The sequence below is a fragment of the Castor canadensis genome, chromosome 8 (assembly GCF_047511655.1).
Source record: "Castor canadensis chromosome 8, mCasCan1.hap1v2, whole genome shotgun sequence".
Lineage (NCBI taxonomy): Eukaryota > Metazoa > Chordata > Mammalia > Rodentia > Castoridae > Castor > Castor canadensis.
The window spans coordinates 46559972-46586167 of NC_133393.1; the positions used below are offsets into that span (position 1 = coordinate 46559972).

Here is a 26196-nt window from a genome sequence, read left to right on the forward strand (position 1 = left end):
GTTTTTACTATCTTCAATTTTGGAGCACAGTTGGGGTTTTAGAAGTGATCACTATCTACTTCTATACAGACTGAATTATCTCTCCTGAGCCTTAGTGACTTCCCATTACATCAAACCATAGAAGCAGATTTCCCCAAATCAGCAAACCTTCACTGCTTCTCAGCATTATAGAAAAGTATGTGTCAACTATATATCATCTGTGAAGAATATAAATAATTGGGCCTCTGAGATACATTATATTTGGAAATTTATCCACGTTGAAAAGTAGAGCTCTAGTGAATTCATTTTATTACCTGATTTGTAGTATGCCACTGTATCAGTGTGTTTAGGGTGTTTCCTTTTTCATTTGATATTCTACTCATGCTTAAGTAAACATTTATGTATGTAAGATTTTTTCCTAGGTTATATATCAGTAGATGAAATTGTTAGGTATATGTGCCTTCAGTTTTATTAGATATTGTCAAATTGTGCTCAGAGTAGTTGTACAAGTTACACATGTATGGCAGTGGTTGAGATTTCCTCTAATTAGTGGTCTAAATTGGATTTTAATCAACCTTCATCTGTTCATAGGAAGGAAAAGAGTAAAACAATCTAGAGATCATGTATTAACCCTGGATTTCCATTTTATCTTTATAGATCTTGGAGAAATTCATTCAAGGCTTTTGGACCACAGACCAGTTATTCAAGGTGAAACTCGTTATTTTGTAAAAGAATTTGAAGTGAGTACCCATTAGTAACTTGGGCAGTTACTATCTAATGCACAATGAATTATATGAATTATATGTGCAAAACTAGAGGAAGATGAAACAGGATAGCCTGTGCTGGAACACAGCAGCTGAGGTGAAGAGTGGCAGGTGGGAAGGCTAGAAAGATAGGAGACAGGTCATGGAAGAATACTTCAACTTTATTATTCAGCTAGAAAATACTATTCAATTGTTTAAAAAGAGAAATAACATCAGACCACTCTGGAGCACGGTAAAAACTGGGTCTAGCTCAGTCAATAAAGAAGGCACAGTAGTCAGAAGGACCGGAAATTCCTAGATTAGGGTTTGGTTGAATTCACTAGGAGAATGTGTGTGCATGGCAGCTAGGGGTAGGAATCTTAGGGGCCACTTAGAAATCTGCTTCCCACAAACACTGACTACCTGATACTGTTCTTGTTACTTGTTTAGTGCCTGTCTTCTGCATTAGAATGTAGGAACCAGAGAGTAAGGACTTGTCTTTCATATTCTCTGTTGTATTTGAAATGCTGGAAACAATGTCTGGCACATTGTAGGTGTTTAGTGATTCACAAGAACAAGTAGCAGAGCTTGGATTTAAATTTAGGTTTTCTGACACCTGGTGCCCCCTTTTTTTTTTTTTCCTTCCTTCAGTCTGGTGCCCCTTTTCAAAGTAATCTTTGACAACAAAGTCTGGCCAACTTGAAATACTCAATAATTTTTATTTAAGCAATATTTAAAGTACACCTCTAAAGATCTAATTAAAAGAAGCAGAGAAATTTGGAATTCAGATGGGTTCTCTAATCCAATCCTCTCACTTCTTAGAGACTGAACCCAGAAATAGAACACAGTAAGTGGAACCGCTAACTAGTGACTGAGTCATCCCTAGCATACAAATATTATTATACTTGGGTTGGTATTCTTTTTTTTTTTTTTTTTTTTGTGGTACTGGCGATTGAACTCAGGGCCTCATGTATGTAAGGCAAACTAACCCACTGAGCTATATCCCCAGTCTCAGGTTGGTATTCTTTAAATAATGTAGATGGTTTCTGTAAAAGGACTATACAAATAAAATTGAGTCTCAAAAGAAGGTGAAACAAATGTTACTGTTATGCTTTTGAATATGTTGTATTCAATATGGTTTCCTTCTGAAGCCAGTACCTTTTAACTGAGATGGAAGGTAGTTGCCAATTAAAAATGGGGATGTGTCTGAGAGGGGAAGAAATGTCTGTGTTCTACACTATTAGGCCTTCCAAGATCTTTTTTGGGAGAGTAGGAAGTATAGAAGGATAGGAAGAACACAGGCATTAGAACTTGGCATGTCTGGGTTCAAATCCTGTCCCCCGTCTAACTTGTATGATTACTTGCTGTGTAAGACTGGGATCCCCTCATCATTAAATAAGGACAATAATACTGTAGGGTTTTTGAGATTTTATGAAGATTAAATGATATATTATGTTTTAAATTCATGGTATGTAAGTATTAAGTGTTTCTGTTATTATGTGAAAGATGGTATAGCAAGTACAAGCAAATAAAAATGTATTAATTCAGAATTTGCAATAATGTAAATGAGCTTGGTTTCAGTTTTTGATATTTCTAGATAAAATAACTGTTACCTAAACAAATGACATAAGCATTATCTTATAAAATGTTTACTAAAAAATAAAATTTTCACATTGGGCATGATAGACACAATCTTAGTATGTAAAGTCTAACAAAATGTGTTGAGCAGCTGAGTGTGGTGTGCACATCTGTAATCCCCACACTTGAGGCAGAGGCAGAAGGATGATGAGTTTGAGCCCAGTCTGGGCTGTATAATGAGACCCTGTCTAAAAAAAACCAACAAAAAACAAAAAATTGTGTTGCACATTTTTTGTGTAAGACATATCTGGAACTGAGGATGTTTCAGTGACTAAGACAAAAATTCACCCTTCATGAAGCAAAGCATACTCTCCTTGATGAAGAAGGGTCTGCATCATTGAAGAGCAGTCTGTGAAGGGCTCAGAATTATCAGCCACGGTTGAGTTGCTTTTCTCGAAAAGTACTTATCCACTCTTTTCATACAGTGACCTCCCCAGTTAGTCTTCCTAAGGGCTTAGTGTAGCACAGAAACTTTCCTATGCATCAAGCTCAGCTCCCTTCCTAAGTGTTATCTTCTCACATTTCCTTTCAAATTAGAAGGAAAAGCCTTAGAGACTTGAATATATAATTGTATTATTTACATTTGTGTTTAGTAGATGTGGTTTTCACCAGGAATACCTATGGCCAGGGAGAAGTGGTAAGGCAGGGCTGGAAGTCTCCCTGTCATTTAAGTGGAGTTCATTTTAAGAAAAACTGACTAGCAGTTAAAACTAAACATATTTATATATTTAGAAGACTTAATGTACATGTACATAGTTTATCTTTTTATTTATAAAATTTTATTTGTAAAAGAAGGGAATAAATGCCACATGGTGGCAGCCTTTCTTAAATTATTGAACTACTCTTAGACTAACCCTCTTTTTATTTTCATTAGTACTTAAGGACAAAAGACTGTCTTTCTTCTGACTGTCTATGGTTTTTCCCCCTTCAATTCCAGTGAAAATATGAACAGAGATTCGGAGGGTCTTGCTTTTCAGGTTAAGTACTGCAGTTAGTGTCAATGTTATTGGGACCAATGGATGGAGACATTGTCCTTTGAGCCATTATTTTCCTAGCTATAGAGCAGACATCATGAGTCTTCTTATGCAGAACAGAGACACAGGTTAGTCAACCAGAATTTATGAAGTACCTATGGAGTACTTAGTCCTGTATAAGTTCCTTACGAGGTTTTAGCACATGGCTTTTATTCAGTGCTTTATTGAATAGTTACTGAATACCTAGGCATATTAGTAGAAATGTGTTTAGTTACTGGTGACAGATAACTGGAAAACAGTGGCCTTCAGGAGTGCTAATTTTTCTTACACCATCTCCAGGGACCACATTTAGACAGACTAGGACTGCTATGTGGCTCTACAAAGTCAGCTTCTTCCAGCTTTACCTTCTGTCTTCCTGGCATATTGCCATCATGTTTACAAGTGGCTTTTGGAGTCCCAGTCATTACGCTTGCCTTTTATGTGGTGAACAGGAAGGCAGGTGGGAAACACTGGTCAGGCTATGTTAAAGGAGTGTGTCCACCTCAAATACAAATGTGGGCATTGATAGTGCAGAAGAAGAGAATGGACAGAAGTAGATACTTCTCACCAGATACATAAAAACAAGTAAAAAACAATCCTTACTGCTAGAAAATTTACAACTGAAAATTTACAAAGATAACAAGAAGAGATACGGATAAATAAAAAACCTACTGCTATAATTACTAGGATAAATAAGCACAAAGTACTTCAGAACAAGGAGGAGGAAACAACTTATAGCAGAACTCTCCAGAAAACTGTCGTAGAAGGAGTGATGGTTGAGCTGAGAAAGAAAAAAGATTATTAGGAAAAGTTGATTAATATTAGAGGCCAAAAAAAGAAGTATTAAACTAGTACAGTAAGTATAGATGTTAGGAGGGATTGCGCAAATGAGTCCAAATGTAGGATAAGTTCATTGAGAAGATATCCCTTAAAAGGCATCACTAACTAAAATTTCGCTTGACATCCTGATCTCACATTTTTAGTTAGTCTTAAAGAAACTGCTATATTATTAAATATCAGAGTAAAATATCATATTATTAGAGTAATTGTCCCATATGGTATGTAACAATTTATATGTATACACATGTATGCACAATATGGTTTTAAATCTTGTGGGATTGCTTAGTATTGTGACTGAAAGAAAAATTTAAATAATAGCCCTTTATCATTTTCTCCTTAATACCATCAAATTATATCTTTATTATAAATGTTATAGTAATGTTAATAATTGCTAACATTTTAAGTCCTTAGTGCCAGGCATTGTTTTCAACATATTACATGAGTGTTTGTTATTAATTTCAACTCAACAGAAATTAATTGTATATATTAGTATATAATTATGTATATATTATGGAGTGTTACACATCAGGAACCAAGCTTCATTTAGTACTGAGCTTTGTTCTGAGAATTTTCACTCCAGAAATAACAACATTCTATTGCAAGTGCATAAGCCACTTCTGAAAATTGTATGCCAACAAGAAACAAAACAAAATGAAAATCCTGAATCTGACTGTGCTTTTAGTTCTAACTACTAATTTACAGGAAAGGGAAGAGATGAGTATGTTAAATTACACCATGGGGAGTCATTCCTTAAAACACAGACTATGGGAAACTGTGCAGAACAAATGACTCACTTTTTCAACAAATTGCAAGAAAAATGATTGAGGGAAATCTATAGATTTAAAAAGGCTTAAGAAACATTAACTATGTGCAGTCTGAATCTTTAGGTTTCAGTTCAAACAAATGGATGAATAAAACACATTTATAGGATATTTCAGGGAATGTGAACACTACTTTGATAATTAATGATACTAAAGAATTATTGTTGACTTCTTGTGTATGTATGAGAGAGAGAAAAACAAAGGTGGCTTTATTGTATTTTTTATTAAGAGGATTCTTTATCTTATAAAGGCATATATTGAAATATTTACAGTAAAATGATACATAAATTAGGGTTTGCTTCAAAATACTCTTGAGGGGGTGAGTGGAATGTTACAAAAAGAATAAAATCAATCATGAATTGAGAATTCTTGAAACTTGCTGATGAGTACATAAGGGCCCATTACATTATTCTCTGTCAACTTTTGTTAAGTTTTTAATTTTTCATTATGAAAAAAAGTGTAAAAAGAAACAGCTGCTTCATAAGAATGACTCAAAACAAAACAAAAACTCAGGAGCATGACTAACTTATTTTCTTACAGTCAAGTTTACCACCCTTCCTTTTTTAAATGAACTTTTTGTCTTATAATAATTTTAGATTTACATAAAAACTTCAGAGATAGTACAGAGAGTTCCCATATACCTCTGACCTATTTTCCCATTATTAATGTCTTTTGTTACTGTGTGAGATTTATAAAACTTAAGAAAGTGACGTTGACACTTTACTATTAATGAAACACCAGATTTTATTTGGATTTCACCAGTTTTCCCATTGCAGTTTTCGTTCTGTTGTTGGATCTAATCCAGGGTCCCACCTTGCATTTAATTATCATGTCTCCCTCATTGTTGGTCTGTGATTGTTTCTTTGTCTTTCCATGTTTTTCTTGACCTTGAAAGTTTTGAGTACTAGCCAGGTAGCTTACAGAATTCCTGTATAAGACAAACTTAACTGGGTTTGTCTGGTGTTTCTCTCATTAGACTGGGGTCTTGGGGAAGAAGACCACAGAGGTGAAGTACACTTCTCATCACATCTCATCAGGGGGTTCAAACTGTCAACAAGTTGTCACTGATCATGTGAGCCTTCATTGGTTGGTTGAGATAGCATCTGAGCTTCTCCATTATAAAGTGAAGTGTTTCTCCCTTTCTCTGTGCTGTTCTTTGGAAGCAAGTCACTGAGTCTACCTCACACTCAAGTTGGGGGTCGATGGGTGAGAAGGGTGATTTAGCTCTACTTTCTGGAGGAGGATGTATGTAATGAGGTACTGAGGACCACCCTCAGGTTCCGTGATTGACAAGAACTCACAGGACATGGCATATGGCTGTACTCACGGCTGTGCTTTATTAAGGCAGAAGGATTCAGAGTAAAATCAGCTAAAGGAGAAGGTACATGGGAAGAGTCTGGAGGAAACTAGACAGAAGCTTCCAATAGTCCCCTCCAAAGGAATCCCACAGGATGTGCCCAACTCCTCCATCAACAAATCATGACTGTACATGTAAAGCCTGCCTGAGCCTAGGAGTCCAGTGTTTCTGTTGGGCTGGTCAAGCAGGCATGTGTCTGCTGCATGTACTGAGTTGTTTCTGTACTCCCAGAAGGAAACAGGTATTCGGCAATAACCACATTCTTTGAACAAATAGCTTAGGCACCGTGAACCACTTTTATAATTTATGGAAAGTTTTATACTAGGGTAGGGAACTATTTACTGGTCAAGTTCCCGGCCCTCTGTCAAGGTCAACCTTGCATGCCCACACAGGTTTTTCTAAGGGTAGCAGTCTTATTGTTCTTTTGTTTTCCCTTCATAGAGAAGCATCTATATGTCATTACTTTAACCACCCACTTTTGTTTTGAGAAAAAAAAGAAATCACAAAAAGTATACCACATAATAATAGAAGCAATATGATAGTAAGAACAACAAAATGAAATTTAAAATCAGACCAAGGGTATATGATTTCTTTCTAATGAAATATGTAGAAATCTAATTCTCCATTCTTGTTCTTTTGATATTTCTCCTGCTCATTTTTAAACATTGCTGTAAAAACATTACTCATATTGCAACTTTTAGAGTATTTCATAATAAAAAATTAAAAATGCTTCTATGTTGTGACTTCATTTATTGCCAAATAATTAGAAGAAGGCTGTGTAAGTTTCAGGAAGAAGCAATAGCATAACAACCAAAACCTGGGTGGAAACCTCAGAAAGTCATTAGTAAGATTTGAGACATAATATGTATTAGTCATTTACTTTCTTTTAATAGGAAAAACGTAGTCTGCGAGAACTGCGAGTTCTTGAAAATTTGAAGAATATGATCCATGAAACAAATGAACATACTCTTCCCAAATGCAGAGAAACAATGCAGGACAACTTGGAGGAAGTTCTCCAGAGATGTAAGCCAGCAACTTCTTTCATATTGCTTTTGATTTCAGATGTATGCCACACCAAAGCATATTGTCTTGACTCTTAATGGTAGGACGTGGAAAGACATCTTAATCAGTACATACAAGAGGAAAGCCCAGACACAGGAAGTAGTTGACTAGTGGATATTGTGTTCTGCCATGGATGTTAAGAGCATTAATCACCAGTGCAAGAGGTGTGTGTCTACAGTTCATAAAACAGTCCTTTTAGGATGAGAGAAAATTGAAACTTTTTTGCCTTTAAAAAGTTATCTATAAGAAAATGTTTGATGACAGGAATTAGGAGAATTGAAATGAAGTTTCTTTTTCAAATACACTACTAGAGGTTTTAGCTTTTTTTCAAAACATAATCCTTTCATAAATGGTTGTAGTTTATTACTTTTTCCAATTAAGCAAAATGTTTTCATATGGAGAGATAGTTGATCAAAGGAATATTTTTTTTTTCAGCATTACTGGGGTTTGAACTCAGAGCTTGCACTTGCCAGGCAGGCACTGTACCACTTGAGTTGTACCCCCAGCCCTTTTATGCTTGAGTTGTTTTTCAGGAAGGTCTCCCATTTGCCCCCGGCTGGCCTTGGACTGTGATCATCCTGCCTACATGTCTCTCATAACTGAGATCACAGGAATGCCCCCAGTGCCTGGCTTACTTGTTGAGATGGGATCTCCCCTCCTCCAGGCTGACCTTGAATTGAGATCATCCCCATCTCTTCTTCCTGAGTAGATTAGATTACAGTCCTGAGCCCCTGTGCCTGGCTTCAAAAGAATGTTAGTATTCTTAATATCAAATCATAACATAAAATAAAGAAACTTTATTACTAATTTTAAAATTAGAAGTATATTAGAAACCCAAGACTTCTCCTAGATCTATATTAAAAATATTTGACTTGTCCAGGAAGGGATACGGTAGTTGGTAAATAATGGTTGATTACTGAAACACAAAATGGAAAAATACCTGGAGTGCAGGAGTGGAGACAAAACTGACCTATAGTAGAATGCCTGAGAAGAAGCCAGCAGAGACCTTGGTTAATAATGGAGGTAAATAAGCCTTTGTGTGCCCTAATGTTTTGTTTTGTTTTGTTTTCTGGGGGAGGAGGGGGGAGGACTGAGGTTTGAACTCTGGTCTTCATGCTTGCAAAACGGTCACCTTACCACTTGAGCCACACCTCCAGTCCTGTGTGCTCCAGTGTTAAAAGGACATTGGAAAGGCTGACTTTCTCAAAATCACATTTGGTTTCTTTGAGTGGAACACCAAAAAGTCTAAAATTGACTTTAGGTTTTTGCATTGTATTACACACATACTCTTATTTGTTAATTCTGCCACCTCCCTAACCCTGGTAAGCATTCTAGATATTATGCTAAAAGAAAAAACTCCAATTTATTATTAATCATTGGATGCTTATGTATGAATAGAGATGTGCCTACAAGTCTTTTTCCCATACTTTGATTATATAAAAGTAAATTGAGTAAAATGCAGTAAAAAGTATGAAGAGTTATTTTGACAGGTTACTTTCTTGGGCTCCACTTATTTCTGATGTGAGGACTAGCTTACTAAAGTAAGGTATTCCCAGTGAAATTGAAAAGTATTATTGGCAATTTGGAATCTGGACTGAAAGTATATTTTCTTGAGAATTAAAAGATACTAACTATGAAGTTAATAATTAGGGTTCTAACATCTGTGAAATACTTTGGGTCTTGTTCTTGACTTTAGAAACTATACAGTGGTTTTTGGAGATATTTTCCTGCTAAAAGCAGGAAAAGCATCTTCATTATGACTCCAATCGAAGGACTTAAAAAAAATTATTATCATATTATCGTTGTACTGGGGATACATTGTGACATTCTCAAAAGTTCTTACAATAAATCATAGTTGAATCCTCTCCCCCACCCCCCAGGACTTTCTTGTACCTGTTTTGCTGAGCATCACAGGTATAATGAGTGCAAATGTCTGCTGGTAAAGCTGATGTCATTTTAAAAAATAACCTTGGCCAACTGTCATTTCTAGCAAATATCATGTTTAAAAACTAGATGCAAATGGTGTGTTAGCTTGTTTACTTTCATGCGAATTGATCAGGGAATTGTGCAAAGTCAGGCAAACAAGCTTGTATATAGAATATTTTCTGATCTGAGTAGTATATGACAAGACTAGTGATGAGTTGAGTTTTGTTTTGCATCTGTTAGTAGAACTACCACATTTTTATCTCCTTGTTTACATGCTTGAGGCCTGACTTGAGCTGCAGTCAGCTATGCTTCTCAGTCCACTGCAGGTGTGGATGTTATCCCACTGACCTACTAAGAGACTAAAGTAGCAGGTGGGGAGCTCTGGGATTGTCCCAGTGGAGACCTGTTAGGGAATCCTCACCTTGGCACTGTTTCTGCTTTCAGTAGCCTACCCTGTTCACTCTGTAGAGTGTCCTGGGATTGACTGAGCAGTGGCCCAAACTTACCTGTGGTTCCTTGAAAACCACAAAAAGTAAGTTAGAGCTCTCTCAGTGTACAAGAAAGTAAAGCATAAGGTGATTTGTCACCAAAATTGTCTTATTCTGAACAAACCAGTGATGTTGTGTCCCATTTACTGATTCTTTAAAGGATTTATAAATTTCATCACAGTTGAGGTCAGAAGATTTTTGCTTCAGTATTGAGGGCCCTTGATTATAGAAGAGAAGCTCCTCATCTCCTTCTCTCTTTTTAAGTCTAATGACTTTAGTTTCTTATTATTTAAAAACACAAGGAATAAAGAAGAAAATTAATTTCTTTTTCTTTCTCTTTGTTTACTTGTGTATTTTGGGGCTGAGGATAGAACCCAGATCCTCACAAGCTAATTTAGGCATATGCTTTACAACTGAGCTATACCCCCAGCCAATCAATTTTTTGACAGAAGCAAAAAAGGAAGGAAGTGAGGGAGGGAGGGAAGAAATCACAGTAAATAATTACCTAAAAATAACCATTGCTTTTAACTTCAGTGAACTTTATTCCAGACATCTCTGTGTATGTCCAAATAGAAGAATGGGTAGACAGTGATAGCTGGATGATTGGGTTAGGGGAAGGGGAAGTTGGGAGGAGGTATGAGAAGGAAAGAGAACATTTGATACAATTTTTAGGCTAAAGTAATAATTTTTAATTTCATTTGCATTTGACAGAACAAAAGTTTAAGTAAAACTAAAGGCACGACCTTAAAGCAAGTGTTCCTTTTTTTTTTTTTGGCTATAAAAGATTGTAGTTACTGAAAGAGGAAAATAATTATAAAAGTAGCATTTACAAGGTGCAGTAATGTTGCTTCTGTTTCTGTTTGCTTGTTTGTATTGTTTCTGTCAGTAGTGAGTGCTTTGCCTTGAGGGATGGAGGGTTAGGATTGCCTCTTTCCTACTCTCTCTCTATGGAGTTTAACTTTGTAGGGGCTTATAACATTTGCTTTCTGCTCTGCTCTGTAGCTATAATTCTACCACTTGTTTAGTCTTTGACTATTCAATTCCTTTTTTTTTCTGATATATTCATTACTTCTGTAACAATTTGTTTTCTTGTTCTGCAATCTCCTTTTATGTTTCATTCTGTATTTTATCATCACATTTGATCTCCTGTTAAACTCATACTGCATTTCAGAGGACCTATGGAGAATCTTGTTAGGTTTTCTTTCAGAATGGATGCTTTGTAGGCCCTGAGTTCAAACCCTAGTACCACACAAATAAATAAAAAGGATGGATGTTACCTGTTTTTCATATATCATTCTCCTTTCTTTTTTTCCTCTCTCATTGGTTTTTCTACAAATTAAAGCAATTATAGTTCTAAGAGTTTTGTCAGCTGGTTTTCTCTTAACTTTGACTTTGGGGGTGGGTCAGTTAGGATGGGGTTGGGAGTCTCAGTCCTTTGCTAGAATCCATGTTCCTATTCATGGCTACCAGTTTTCAGAGTTTGTAGTATACAATTAAAACTCTTTCCTGTTTACTAAATGATGAACTTTTTTGCTTTTGTTAACTTTTTATTTTATTTTGTAAGGAAGTATTTTTGTTTCACTTTGCCATCTTTCCATACAAGTCTTTAAGAACTCACTGTGATTTTAAATACTAATTCTTTGGGTTTGGGATGTGGCTCGAGTAAGACTGTCTGTCTGGCAAGTGGGAGGCCCTGTGTTCAAACCCCAGTACCACCAAAAAAGAAAACTAATTTTTTTTTCTTTTATTGCTGTGCTGGGGATTGAACCTCCTACATGTTAGGCAAGCACTCTACCACTGAGCTACTTCCCTGAGGAAACTGAAATTTATAGTGGTTTATCACTCCTGATTTCCTTTGATAATTAAAGAAACTATCATGCAAACCTACTTTGTCTTGGAGGTGTAGCTTAAGTGGTAGAGTGCTTGCTTTGCAAGCGCAAAGCCCTGAGTTCAAACCTCAGTCCCACAAAAACAAAACAATTTCTATTAGCTATGTGTATGCATACTAACTCGTATGGGGTGCTACTAATATCCTTGAATGACTTTTGGTTAAGAGAAAATAATTTGATAAACTCTTGACTTTTTTTAAATGTCAGTATAGCCTCTTAACGGAAAGCAAGGGAAACTGCTTCATACTGAATTAGCTATAACTGGTATATGAGAGGAAGGTTCCAAGAAATGGGCCTTTTCCTCGTGAATTTGCTCATTGTGAAGGAAGGGAATTTTGGTATAGTCAGATAATTTTCTAGGTTTTAGAAGAGTAGATTTCATCAATTCAGTGTCATAAACTCAGAAAATATGTGGCTAATCTATTAAAATGCAAATTACTTCACAAGGGTAGAAATTTCTAAACATGGGGATCCTCTCCAAACATAAATATTATCCTGTTAAGGAACAAAAATGTGGCTTTGTCAGATGTATTCTCACCATATTTTTAATAGCCGTAACAGTGGCAGAGTAGGTGGCGTAGTCCTGTGCCCCTCTTAGGATTAAGCGCAGAGTGATCTGAAAATGGTGAAGCGGATTTTATGTTAGGTTCACAGAGCCAGTAAGGAAAAAAACAAACAGGAAATGATAGAACCAGTGCTTGGGAAGGAAGATGTAATAGTAACATGCCACAGATAGAAGGAAGATATAATGACCTCCTCTTTTATTTTGTTTTCTTTTAGAAAAATCAATGATTGGGGACCACATTTTCAGTCTGTACTATCTTTGATATAACTAAAATTAATGGTTACTAATAAAAGCACAGCTTCTTGAAAATTCTCCTTGTTTACCATTTTCCCAGAGGGAGAGTACTAAGAGGTGTAACATTTTCTGTAAGAGAAATCACAGTCCCCACCCTGTTATGGAACTTGTGACATAGTTGGGTTGGGCATGGAGGAGGGTGGGAAGGTGAAATTGTAAAAAAATTAGATCAGCCTGCAATTTAAGCAACTGCAAGATAAAGTGGCAGGGCACACACACACACCTGATGAAGGAATTTTATCCTTAAAGAAAATTCCTTATAGGAAAGAAGTAAGAGACGAGGGCTTGAGAGCTTTCTGAAGGTAGTAAACCTTGAGGTGGGCTTTTGAAACAAGTAAAGCATTTCAATTAGGTTAAAGGATAGTGCAGTAAAGAGAATAATAGTAATAACACTGGCATTTCTTGCCTGTTAGTGTATGTGGAGAATTACTCTAAGTGGTTTTTTTATTAATATTTATTTATTTATATCTGCTATGTTATCTCATTGAGTCATCATGTTAATCTTGCAACTCTACTATTAGTTGCTACACTTGTTTTATAAGGCAGAATTAAGGCGCTGAAAGATTCTGGGCAGCAACACAAACAGTGCCTGGCTTGTAGCAAATGCTCAGTAAAGGGTGGGGATGTTGCTCAAATGGTGGAGTACCTGCCTCACAAGTGCAAAGTCATGAATTCAAACCCCAAGACCACGAAAGGAAAAAGACTTGATAAAGTAAATACTTGATGAATGGATGAATGAATAAGAAGACATGCCCAAGATCAGTCACACAAGAGCTTAAGCTTAGATTTGACTGACTAAGGTTGACTCTTAGACTGCATACCAAATGTCTTTATTTGGATGGAGTAAATGAGAACATTTGTGAACATAAGTAAAATAGATCTGATAAATTAAAAGATTTGAGTAACTGAGAATTAAAACTGGTTTCATTGATAAAATAATAAAAGAGGCAGGAGAATATTGAGGATAAGAGCCACGTGTTTAGAATCAGAAAGATCTGATTTGGAATGCTGTTTTCTGTGCTTATTAATTGTGTGATCTCTTTGAATGACAATGTCCTTGGTGCCTGAGTTTTGTCATCTTTATAACGGGATAGTGTATTGTCTAGGAGAAAAGTGGAATTAAGGGGGTTAATACATGTAAGTGTCTTAGCACAGGTCTTGGCACAGAGTAAATAATTAAAAACTTAAGTAATTATCACTTATCTGAAATGCTTGTGACTGAAAGTATTTCTGATTTCGGGAAAACTTATTTTTCCCTTCTAACCACCCCACTAGCCACTAAGATATCAGGAATTTTTTTTTTATAGTGGTTTGAGATCTTAAAGACTCTTAGTAAGTCTCTCTTTGAACAAGGGGCTGCTGGTTGAATACCCATTGTCTGTTTTATTTCAGTGCAAGCAGCTAATGACGCTGTCTGTAGACTCCAACAGAGGGAACAGGAGCGGAAAAAGGTAAAGACAGACAATTTGCATAATGGGCATATAACTTCTGGGCACTTAAATTATTAGCAGATGGTTTTTATCAGAAGATTCTCTTAATTTATTTTCTTTTGTGCAACGATTTTAAAATGGCTCGTTCATTGAAGATGTGTTGAAGAGGTGTGATCACATGCTTGCACCATCAATGTTTTTATAATTCAAGCTTCACACCTCTTCTTGCTCTTCAGCTTTTCCACCTTTTGCATGAAAGTGGTATTTGTCTCATGGAGGAGAAAAAGTAGGATTTTGACATGGAGCAAAAAATACCTACCAATTGGAAATACAAATCTTTCCTTTGAGCCTGAAGCATAGACTATATTATGTATATTTCTTCTAGAAAAGGAAGCATTCATGCCTGTGGATAGGTTATTTAATGAATAGTCATAGGAGTATATGAATCACTTGCTAGGCAGGGCTTTGCTTATTTGAATTATATCTTAACTAAATTCAGATGTGGAAAAATGGCATAAGAATTTAAGTTACTGTGATAATTTGGTATTTTCACTTGCAGTTTTCATAAAGTGGTTTTGTAACTTATTCATTGCTGTAAACTAATAAAGATACATCTTACACTTACTATTAAGAAACGTTGAAAATGTTAAGTCACTCCGAAATAGCACCTATTTTGCATGTGTAGGTCAGGAAACACTAAGATCTCCATCTCTTTGGAATGTGTTTTAGTTAAATCAGCTCCATCACTGTGTAAATACATGTAATGGAATGAACTGTTGTGGAGTTTTAATTTCTACATCCTCTATTCAATTCAACATTGCTGATATTGTTTGAAATTCAAACAATTTGATAATTAAAGCATTATTGAAAGGACTTGACATTTAAGACAGATGGGAAAGCGTCCCCAGGGTAGTAGGATCCCAGCAGGCAGGGTCAGGAAGCAGGGCCATTGCATGGGTGAAATGGCAAGAAGAACCATAGTCAGGCAACTGTGCTGGGGTGTTGTGCCAGCACAGTGCATAGAGAGAACTGTAAAGGCATGCATGGGGGCTTGAGTGGGCTGTGCCAGGCTGACCAGAAGATATTTTTTTAACCCTGTACTGGGGGTGAAAGCTTTGAATTTATTAAGTTTGAGGCAGTTCATATACTTAAGGAGCTACAAGTCTAGGAATTCCAACCCACTAACACTAATCTAATGTAGGATAACTAAGTTACAAAGATCTTTGTGCAATCTTAGCAAAATAAGTAATTTATTAGGAAGATGGTAGTATTCAAGCCTGACTTTGATTCATAACAACTGAATTGCTGAAAGATAAGAATAAAGACTATAGGGTAAGGAGTATAGTATAAGCAAAGGCAGTACCTCATGGAGCTGTTGTAGAATGGAGACCATTGTGGAGGATGTTGAATGCTTTATTAAACCACTTGTTATCGGGGACACCAGCAGCATTTCTGTTTTTGAAAAGCAGAATAGTTCCAGGCATGATGGAGCAGTCTATAATCCCATCTACTCAGGAGGTAGAGATAGGAGTATTGTAGTTTGAGACCAACTGGGAAAAAGTTAGTGAGCCCCTATTAGAAAAACAAACTAAAAAGGCAAAAGGACTGGGGCATGGCTCAAGTGGTAGAACACTTACCTAGCAAACGCAAGGCCCTGAATTCACTACCATCAAAACCAAAAAAGCAGAATAACTATCTGGTAGAGTACTGGCTGTGTATTTTAATGTGTTGAATTCTCTTGGCTTTCAAAATAAAAATTAAAAGTATTCCACATTTCCTGTTGCCTCTTTGACACATTGCTGTATGATTTAAGCAGATTTGGGTGATCAGGCATTAATCAGTCTATCTAAGACATCACCAAAACAGTTATAACTCTGACAACCAGCAATTCTTGTCATTATTGAGCAGAATGAACCTACAGTTAAACTATAATGAGAATAGTTCTTGTCATGATTTCACATGTGGTGTACGAGGTATAGCTGTGGTAGGAAAATGATCAGTTTTGGTTGAAAACACCTAGCTGCTCTGTTTCTGGTGGTTGCTTCTCTTTATTGACAAACTTTGCAAAATACATACCTGTTCTACTTACTTGATAGGTGGATGGGTAAATCATATTGTGCAATTTTTTGTTAAATGGCTTTGCAACTTGTATGTGTGTGTGAGAGAGAGAGAGAGAGATAAAGGTAAAATTTAATTTCTCATGTAGCATTTACGTTCAAAGCAAAAATGACCTCTGTTTGCATTTTACTATATAACGTTGATTGTTGCCTTTGGTTGTCCTGTTGGCCACATTTTATATGTTTGAAAGGCCCTGAGAACAAAGAAAGATGGGAGTAATAATGGAATAAAATAGACTATTGCTATTAATCATTAATTCTTTTATGTCAAGACAATTTGTGGAATTCTGTGGGAAGTAAAATTGATAAGCAGCATTCATCTAAATCACATTTCCCACAATTGATATCTAAAAGTACATTCAAAAGAACAATAAATGCCATTCCCCAGTTATTTTACATGTCTTGAGAACTACCACTAATACAGTGTTGAATTTTGGGTACTAACAATAAGAGGAGTGAAATGAAAGTACAATTGGCTTATAAAATTCACTTGCTGTTAAAAATATGCCATCAAAAGACATAAGAAGTTAATGATATCCATAAGTGCTTAAATTTAGGTTCTGTATACACAAGGTTCTGTATACACAAGCATCAACTTTTGAAGCCCTGTTTAAGCACAGTAGAGAAAACAGTGAAGTAAGATGAATGCTTTTTTCTCGTCTTGTCCACAAATATTTATTACATTTCATCAGGCTCCTTCATGATCTTTTCTTGAGAGCAGTGCAATCACATGAAGCCTTGAGCGTGATACTTTGAATATGGGCATTGTTCTTGATAGAATTTGAAAGTGCAGAGTAGTGTTTCATATATACTCTTCTTCTTAAATTATTTTGTTTGTTTTAAATTTTTATTATGAAAATATCATAAACTACTATCCTCCTGATCTCTGTCTCCCAGGTATCTGGAATTACTGCTGTGAGCCACCATGTGCAGCTTGATATTTGTATTTCTGGGTTTTTTTTTTTTCTTTTTTTCTGGTGGTACTGGAATTTGAACTCAGGGCCTCATGCTTGTTAGGCAGGCTTTCTACCACTTGAGCCACTCCAGCAGCCCCAGCTTAATACTTCTTACCCCAAAGTAAGTTACATGTAAAATTAACAGAATTTGTTCTACTGACAGATGTTCCAAAATATCTTTTTGTGTGTTTATTTTGAAATAAGATCTCTCCATATACCCCAGATGACCTTGAACTGGAGAGCCTCCTGTATTAGCTTCCCCAGTGCTGGGATTACAGATTGCACCACCATGCCTGGCTTCCAAAAGACCTTTTAAACCTTAGTTGGGTTATTCAGAACTTTCCCTGTATTCTAAGGTTGCTCAGTCTCAGCACTACTGACATTTTGGACTAGTTTCATAAGTCTTTGTTATGGGCTTTCCTGTTTTGTAGCATCAATAGTTCACCCACAGCACATCCCTGACCTGTGTTATGATAACCGGAAATCCCTTGGGGAATTGCTGATGTAGAGTAACCCATGCAGAAATGTATGTATTGTGTATTTCAGAGTTCATTTGTAGAATTGGTTCTAGGTATAGATTAGCTTCAGGATTGTTTTCTGATTAAATTTATTTCTTATGGACCTCATGTATAATCCAGTATATCATTACTGGTTCTTTCTCTGTTGTAAGTCTGCACATTTTACCAAGTAGAAGGAGACAGCATTATTACAGCTGATGACTTTTGCTGTATACTTGAAGCTCGCTGATAAATGTTCAAAACTGGTAAAACTCTGTACCTATTAAATACTACCTCCTCATTCCCCTCTTTCCCCAGCCCTGGCAAACACCATTCTACTTTCTGTCTCTAGGAATCTAGGAGTCTCATAAGTGGGATCATTGACTATTTGTCTTTTTGTGACTTTTTTTTTTAGTGTAATGTTCTCAAGGGTCATCTACTTTGTACTGTGTGACAGAATTTCCTTCCTTTTTAAGGCTAATTATTCCATTGTATATATACATTTGAATATCTGTTCTTATGTCTGAGGACCCTTGGGTTGCTTCTACCGTTCAGCTATTGTGAATAACACTACTTTAAATATGAGTGTATAAATATCTGCTCAAGTTCTTGCTTTTAATTCTTTTGTATATACATATTCCATAATATTACATATAGCTAGGTTTGCCACAAATCTGAAGTTCTTATCTTCTTTAACCATAGTATTTTTATATCATTAACTATTTCAGATGGAAGTCTTTAAAAATTTATTCCGTGCTCTTGTGCATGTCTTTGAATTCATTAAATGTTACTGGTTAATTTTCTGTATGAATTGAACATTACTGAAAATATCAAGTTTCCTATTATGATGAATATTAATACATGAGTGTTTAGTCACCTGCCCTCTTTTTTCTTTACTAATTGTTATGAAGAATGCACAGCAGTTATTATTAAAGGTGGGAGACTAAGTAAAAATAGTGACTTTAGAAACTCCTTGATCAGAGAGCAAGCCGGGATTTTCACTTAGGTTGCGTAGTTGTCAGCTTTCAGTTTATTGTAATCTGGATTGTGAGGCAAAGGAGTGATATGCCTCGTGTGACTGCTGCTTGGATGTATATATATTCAGTCATAATATTCTGCACCTACAAAGTGGAAAGTACTGGTGTTTTAGTAGTATCATAATTAAAATCATTTTAATAGCCAAATGGTTAATGGTGGATACATCAAGGAGGAATGAATTGAATATAAAGTGGAAGGGAAAGACTATTACTTTTATTTGTATTATCTGTATGTTTAAATTATTACAAGAATCTATTGCTAAAATTAAATTATTAAAGAACAATAACCTAACTGGCAAGGGATTAAAAAGTGGAGTGATCTGCTGTCTAGATGTTCTTGCTTGTGATTTGTATAATAATATTTACCTTTTATTAAACACCTCAGGCACTGACTAGGAACTTGACACGCATTGCCTCTGGTCTTCATAAATATTATTTATGGATGCAAAGCATTATTTTCCTCATTTTTAAGTTAAGAAACTTTACCCTGCTCGGTGTCATGCAACTTGTAATGAATGAACCAGAATTTGAAGTGAGTTTTATGTTCCTCATAAGTCTGTATTTTTTCTTCATTGAGCTGTACTTGGTAAAGTGCTGCCTGGTGGGAAGGGGAACCCAGGCTGTTGCCTTGACCAAATCCAAAGGTCAGCTAAGGCCAAGCATGGTGGTCAATGCCTGCAATCCCAGCTACTTGGGAAGTGGAGACAGGAGAATTGCAGGCAGATAGAGGCCAGCTTGAAGTCAGCCTGAGACCCTATCTGAAAAAACAAACTAAAACCAAAGGATTGGGAGGTGTGGCTCCAATGGTAGAACCCTTGTTAAAGGTCCTAGTTCATTCTCCAGTACTGCAAAAACAAAAGTCAGCTAAGCCAATTATGGCTTCTCAGTTAAAAAAAATTTTTTTAACATCTCACTTAACTATGTGTTAAGTATTATTTATTTATTAAAAATAAAATTAAAGCAAGATACCATTTTGATGAAGTGTATTTACATTTGTCTTCTCTGTTTAATCTGACTTTGGCTTTTCTCTTAGACTGTAACAGTGTTTTGCAGCAGTTCCATCAAAAGCATTTAATACACTCTTCATGTTTTATTCACTTTTTGGAGCATTGGAATCCATAAGGTATAAAGGAATGTGTTGAAGTCTGTGTAAACCATTTCCCAAATTTATTGCATGAGCAAATCTCTTCCTGGCCCTCTTTTTCTATCACTCTGATAGCTATTCAGATTCCAGTCTTTGTGGTACATAATTTAGGGCTAAGTTTCTCTAGACCTCAAATTTAGATTCTAACCTCACTGGAAAAGGCTTTCTTAGGAACTTCAGATCAGCTTGGCAGAATAGCTCTTACCAGAGCTTTGTTTGTCTTGTGAAAGAAACTTTTAGCTACCTGTGTAAAACTTCCTTTGGAAATGCCTGCTATGCACTCTGTGGTGGAAGGACCCAGGTTTGAATCAATAGCCCAGTTGTTGGATGAGTGCTAATAGAAAAGTAAAGAAGTATTCTTCAGCCTTAATTTATTTGTCTGTAACATGAAAATAGTGTAATCTTATAAGAGTGGTTCTTGGAGGTGGATAAACCATGCAAACAACTAGCAGTGATTTGCATTTGATGAGTATGGAGAGCATGTTGGCTTATCTAGTCCTTCATCAGCTGTCATTATGGTCCAGATGCAAGAACACAGAGTGAGGAGGGTATGTGGACTGAAACCACTGAGAACATGTTTTTGACCTTTTCCCCAGAAGCTATTTTTCGGGTAGCATCTAAGTCAGCAGTCTGGTTTCTCAGTATACCAGCACATCTTTTTCATTAGAGCTCTGGAATTAGTAATGCTTTCAGATGTTTATAGGTTTTTTTGGTTTACCTCTGCTACAGATTCTGTTGGCCTGTTTAATAGGACTTTGAATCCAAACTTGTAAAGATGTGTGCATAGAAGTACAGACATAGTTACTTTTTCCATACTCCTTTTCTGTTTAGTTCTTTGTTGCATGTGTCCAAAGAAAATAATTCAAATTATATTTTAGACAGAAAAATTAAATTATACTTTTTTTCTTTATAGAGTGTTTCATCTATATTATCATGGTGCTCAAAAGAAACAACTCTTTTCATCCTCATACAGAAAGGTTAAGGACCATCTTAAGAAGAACTTAGATATTAGACAAGATGCTTTAGGTGTTGATTTGCTTTAAAGTCTAGCATTGAACCAAAAAAAAAAAAGTCTTGAATTCTCTTTCGTTGACTAATAATCTGACTCTTTGTAATGTAGCTAAAATGTACTTTATGTAAGACAGACATTTTAATTTCTTACAGTAATGGTTTCTTTAGCATATATTCTTTATAAAAACATATGTAGTTAACTTTAACTTGAGAAATAGAAGTATGAAAACAACTTGGTTTTTGTTATTTAAAGATACTAGACACTTGAAGTTTTAGAAATCTGAGGATCCATTTTCAGGTATAGTAACAAAGCCATACATGTTTCTAATATGCCATGTTCTTATTAGACATTAAAACTATAATACTCAGCCAGGCGTGATGGCACACATCTGTAATCCTAGCACTCGGGAGACTGGCAGGAGGACTGCAAGTTCCAGGCCAGCCTGGGTTACGTAGCAACACCCTATCTCACCCTCTGCCCCTCCACCCCCCAAAAAAGAGTTATAGTACAGTTTTATCAGTACGACTTACCAGGTGACTATTATAGTAACTAAACATCAGGAGATAAAGTTATATTTGTGTCTTCGTCATGTAAGAAATAATTGTCTGAAAGATGTTATATGACTTTCACATTTTCTTTTCTCAGATGTACAATGAGCATTTAATAGCTAGTGAGAAACAGCATGTACTCCAGTGGGAGGACTTCATGAGAAAACAACCTCACAGACAGGCTGAAGTTGATGAAGAACACAGAAGAGCCATGGAGAGGCTTAAAGAACAGTATGCCGAGATGGAGAAGGACCTAGCAAAGTTTTCCACCTTTTAAGAACTTGATCTACAGTACGAACAAACACATGAGAAAACATTGACTTCCCTCTAAATACTCCCGTCAACCATATAGCCTCTGCTTCAAGCTTAGCAATACATTCAGTGGCACTCTGTGTCAGAAGAGAGAAACTTCTGCTGGAGCCTGATAAGATGTTCACTGGAAGAGTGCCATACCATTCCTGTTTTAAGTGCCTAAATAAGATCATTTGAATGAGGACAAGGAAAAATGGTTAATGAGAATTGTTCTTCTTTTCCAATAATTAGCTCAGAGAAATGTAAGCATAGACTTCTTAAAAATATAACTTAATTCGTTCTCATACAGGTTTAATATTAGATGATTATCGTGGCTTATAAGGCAGGTATGGTAACAGCCTTTTGTTGCCTGCCTGGGTGTGAGAGATAAGAATGCATAAAGTATTATTCCATGAGCAGTGTAAACAAACAAACAAAACCCAGCTGGCCTCAGAGCACAGAGCACATTTAAGAGGCCTAGGAGTCAAAACATTGTCTTTCCTAGGACAAAGATGGCCATGGTGGTCTTTGAATGCCTCTTGGGCAAGCTCACAGATTTTGCAGTACAGTACAATGCTGTTTCACTAGATGACAAGACATACGTGTTAAGTTTAGTGACCTTAAGCCCTTAATATTTTCATCTTTTAAAAATGTTTAGGGGGAAAAGCTTACCAAAAACATTTCTGACTTTCAGCCTTTCCCAGAACCATAATCTTGCCTGTAGTATTTACCTCATTTTTGTGTCTGTTTGCTGTGGGTAAGCTTTAAGGTAAATGTCTCTACATGTTTCAGCTGTCTAATGAGTAATCAACAAAATCTGCCAAGGACTCCCTCTGGAGCCATATAAAGATTCTGACTCCAAATGAACCAGAAGTATTTGCCCATGTGGCAAATGATCCGTGTTAAATGTAAATCCTTTTCAGTGTTAACGTCTGTTCTCATAAGCAGGTGTATTATGATGAAACAGTACCAAATTCTGTCAGCACTGTGATCTTTAAAAATCCACATTTAACAATCTAATTGAAGAAGTAAGTTGATTTTTTTTTTTTGCCATAAACTAAGCAAAAGTGCATGCTGTAATTTCAAGAGATTTATGGCCAATGAATCTGAGGTGTGGATAAATCTTTCTAATATTTTTTATTGCTCTTCAGTAAAGAAAGCCACAAGAAGGAAACTATCCAACTCTCTTATGTTATCTCAGTGTTGCAACTGCAGAAAATTGACAATGCTTGCCTGTGTAAATTTATGGCTTACTGTCAAAGCTTCATTCTTGGCTGCATGTTGAAAATGTGATTAAAGTTAATAGAGGAGATGAAATAAGTATTTGAGATTTCTTTCAGTAACGCTGAGCTTTGGCCAGCTTCTCTGTCTGCTACTGTAGTCTTGACAGGCTCATCAATCATTCTCTGGTACCTGGACTAAGAAGAGCCCTGGCTGACACTGAGGCATGTTGGAATTTTCTTAATTCTCTCTCAGTGGATGGAAAAAATACTTCCAAAAATATCCCACACATGAAAAGGGAGGGGAGCTGTGAGTGAACATTCCCTTTGTATCATAGGCACTTTTTGGAATGCTATTAATTGCCACCACACCATAGAACTCATGCTGTGACCAACAAACGAGGACTATATGTCTGAGTGGGAACGTGCTCTGTGGTCACTCAGATCATGCAGCAACGATTTCTGATAGTTTTTGTTCAGCTCATATGAATAATAAACATTTTACCTTGTTAGTGTATATATATATATAATGTGTAAGTATTTAAGAGACCTACACCAAAATTAATTGATAGAGTTTTTGAGCTTTAAGTATTAAAATTTGTTAGCTATTCAACACAGCTTCTAAAAGGGTCAGTTAATTTATCTTTCTTTTGATATTGGAGTGGTGAACGCTATCACTTCTATTTCCTACTAACCAAAACACTTGGTAAAATATTTTATTTCATATAAAATTAATTTTAATAACGGCATAATTTATGAAAGTTCTGTACTGAACAATGATTATATGGATCCTGTATAGCTTACAGGGTTGATTATTAACAATGGTTAAGTGAAATAATGTTTTATAGTTTTAAAGCACTGTAGAAGTATTTAGTTGTTTTAAAATATTTTCTGTTTTTCATTATGGTTTCTTTTTGACTTACATATATGTGAGGTTTTTTTCCTTTATTTCCTAATGTGTAGATCTTTGAATTCTATTTTTATTATTAATCTTCCTTTTGTTGAATTGTAGCCAGAGGATTAGGTACGTGTAAGACTGAATTGTAGAAATTTGTTGAGGTTTATTTCCTAATGTATCTTTTTTTTTATTCATATGTGCAGACAATGCTAATGTATCTTACGTGTAGTGATTTCAGTGTTTCTTTTCTATATTAGAATCTGTAGTTTGTTTTGTCTGAAACAAGTTTATGGTTACTAGTTTTCTAATGTGGTTGGTGATTCATGTTTTGTTTTTGGCAGTGCTGGGGGTTAAACTCAGGGTCTTGTACTTCCCAGGTAGCCACTCTCCCGGTGGAGCCACTTTGCCAGCCCTGTGTCGATGGGGTTTTTTTGTTTGTTTGTTTGTTTTTTTAAATTTTGGTGATACTGGGGTTGGTTCAGGGCTTTGTGCTTGCAAGGCAGGTAGTCTACAGTTTGAGCCATGCCTCTATCCCTTTTTGCTCTGGTTATTTTGTAGATAGTGTCTCACTTTTTGCTCAGTTTGGCCTGGACCATGATTCTCCTGTTTTAACCTTCTCACCATTACTGGGATGACAGGCACATGCCACCATGCCTAGCTTTTCTTCCATGGACATGAGTTCTCACAGAGGTGTGTGTGTGTGTGTGTGTGTGTGTGTGTGTGTGTGTGCGCGTGCGCACATATGTGGGCCAGCCTGTACCATGATCCTCTACTTGGGCTTCCCCATGTAGCTGGGATGACAGGTGCACACAACCACAACCAACACCCAGCTTTATTGGTTGAGGTGGGGGGCAGGTCTTGCTAACTTTTTACCCAGGCAGGCCTCAAACCATGATTCTGCTAGGATTGCAGGCTTGACCCAGCACACCCAACCTGTGGTTGGTGATTCTTGATTGTGAGTTCCTGTTCCTCTGATCTTTATTTTTGGAAAGTATGTTTGTACAGAGAAGATTAATTTTTCTTTTTTCCAGCATCAATTTGTTTCTTGTGACACTGAAAACCCCAGGCCACTTCAGAATCAGTCTGTGCCTTGAGCTCCATGCCTCTCTTGCTCCCCAATGTTGTGTGTGAATTTTATCCATAAACATGTGTGCCTGTGGCATGTGCTTCAGGATAAAATGTATCCCTAAAGCTATCCCAGAGGAGACTCTCCCTTATAGCTCCACTTGAAGTAAAGAAGGGAAGGTTTAGGTAATTTCCTAGCACACCTGCTAAAGGCAATACCCTTTGGGATTCCCACTCCTGCTGTTCATCCAGCTCAGACCTGGCTGTGGAATAAATTGTGTCCTCTCCAAAATTCATAAATTGAAGCACTGCATCTCCCGATGTGATTATGTTTGAGATGAGGCCTTTAAGGAATTAATTAAGGTTAAGTGAGTTGTAGGGCAGGATCCCCCATCCATGGATTAGTGTCCTTGTTCTCACTCTTGCTTTCTCCCCCTGTGAGCATAGAGGAAAGGTCATATAAGGACACAGCAAGAAAGCAGCCATCTTCAAGCCAGGAAGAGGGCTCACTATAAACCATATTTTTCAGTACCTTGGTTTTGGCCTTCTTGCCACCAGATCCGTTTGAAAGTGAATTTCTGTTGGTTCAGCCACCCAGCCATTTTTGTTATGGCAGCCAGAGTACACTGATACAGTCTCTGACTTCAATTTCTGTCTTTCATTCAGGCAAACTCCTTCAAATTGGGGCCCTTGTAAGCTATATGGATGGGGATGCCTTTAGGGCAGTTATTATCTCCAAAACTAAATTACTCTATTAGAATTTTACTGTCTTTAGATCTGCCTTCAGTTGTTTTCATTAATTTGCTATGAACTGAGTCGTGAATGAAGAATATAGTTAAAGGGCTAGTAGAGTGGCTTTGAAGTGGTAGCGTACCTGCCCAGCAAGTGTGAGGCCCTGAGTTCAAGACCCAGTACTGCCAAAAAAGAAAAAAAAAAAGAATATAGTTCAAATATTTTTTCTAGAATTTTTATTATTCAGTAGCTAGAGAGATTTTTCTGTATAGAAATGATATATTAAACAAGTGTATCGTGATTTTGCTATTATTAAAATTTCCTTTAAAAAAGAGGAAATACTTTCTGTTGTTTTGTTTCTTATTATTTGATTGTTTCTACTAATGCTATTGGATTCTTTTTACTATTCATGAACTAATGAAGGCCAAAAAAGAGTACAGTAGTCTTTTTTTTTTAATCTTACCTTTTTTTTTTTTTGTCAGTTCTGGGGTTTGAACTCAGGGCCTTGTGCTTGCTAGACAGGTGCTCTACCATTTGAGGTACTCTCTCAGCCCCTTAGAAATCTTGTTTTGAACCTGTATAATTCTTATCTGAACACTTAATTTCAGATCCTTTTTTTTTTTTTTTTAAGAAC

At 36.3% G+C, this 26196-nt stretch overlaps 1 protein-coding gene across 6 annotated transcripts in view; it reads left to right on the plus strand.

Annotated features, from left to right (window-relative positions):
* Positions 1-26196, plus strand: part of Bloc1s5 (biogenesis of lysosomal organelles complex 1 subunit 5) — a 123075-nt gene that overhangs the window by 4407 nt on the left and 92472 nt on the right. For 3 of the 6 annotated variants that reach the window (XM_020182178.2, XM_074082926.1, XM_074082925.1), the window contains exons 2-4: positions 637-719; positions 7285-7414; positions 14008-14066. In XM_020182178.2, the coding sequence (XP_020037767.1) occupies positions 637-719; positions 7285-7414; positions 14008-14066 (272 nt within the window). Of the gene's footprint in view, positions 1-636; positions 720-7284; positions 7415-14007; positions 14067-21453; positions 24522-26196 lie in introns of those variants that run through there. The other 3 variants (XM_074082924.1, XM_074082927.1, XM_020182177.2) reach the window with 2 other exon arrangements.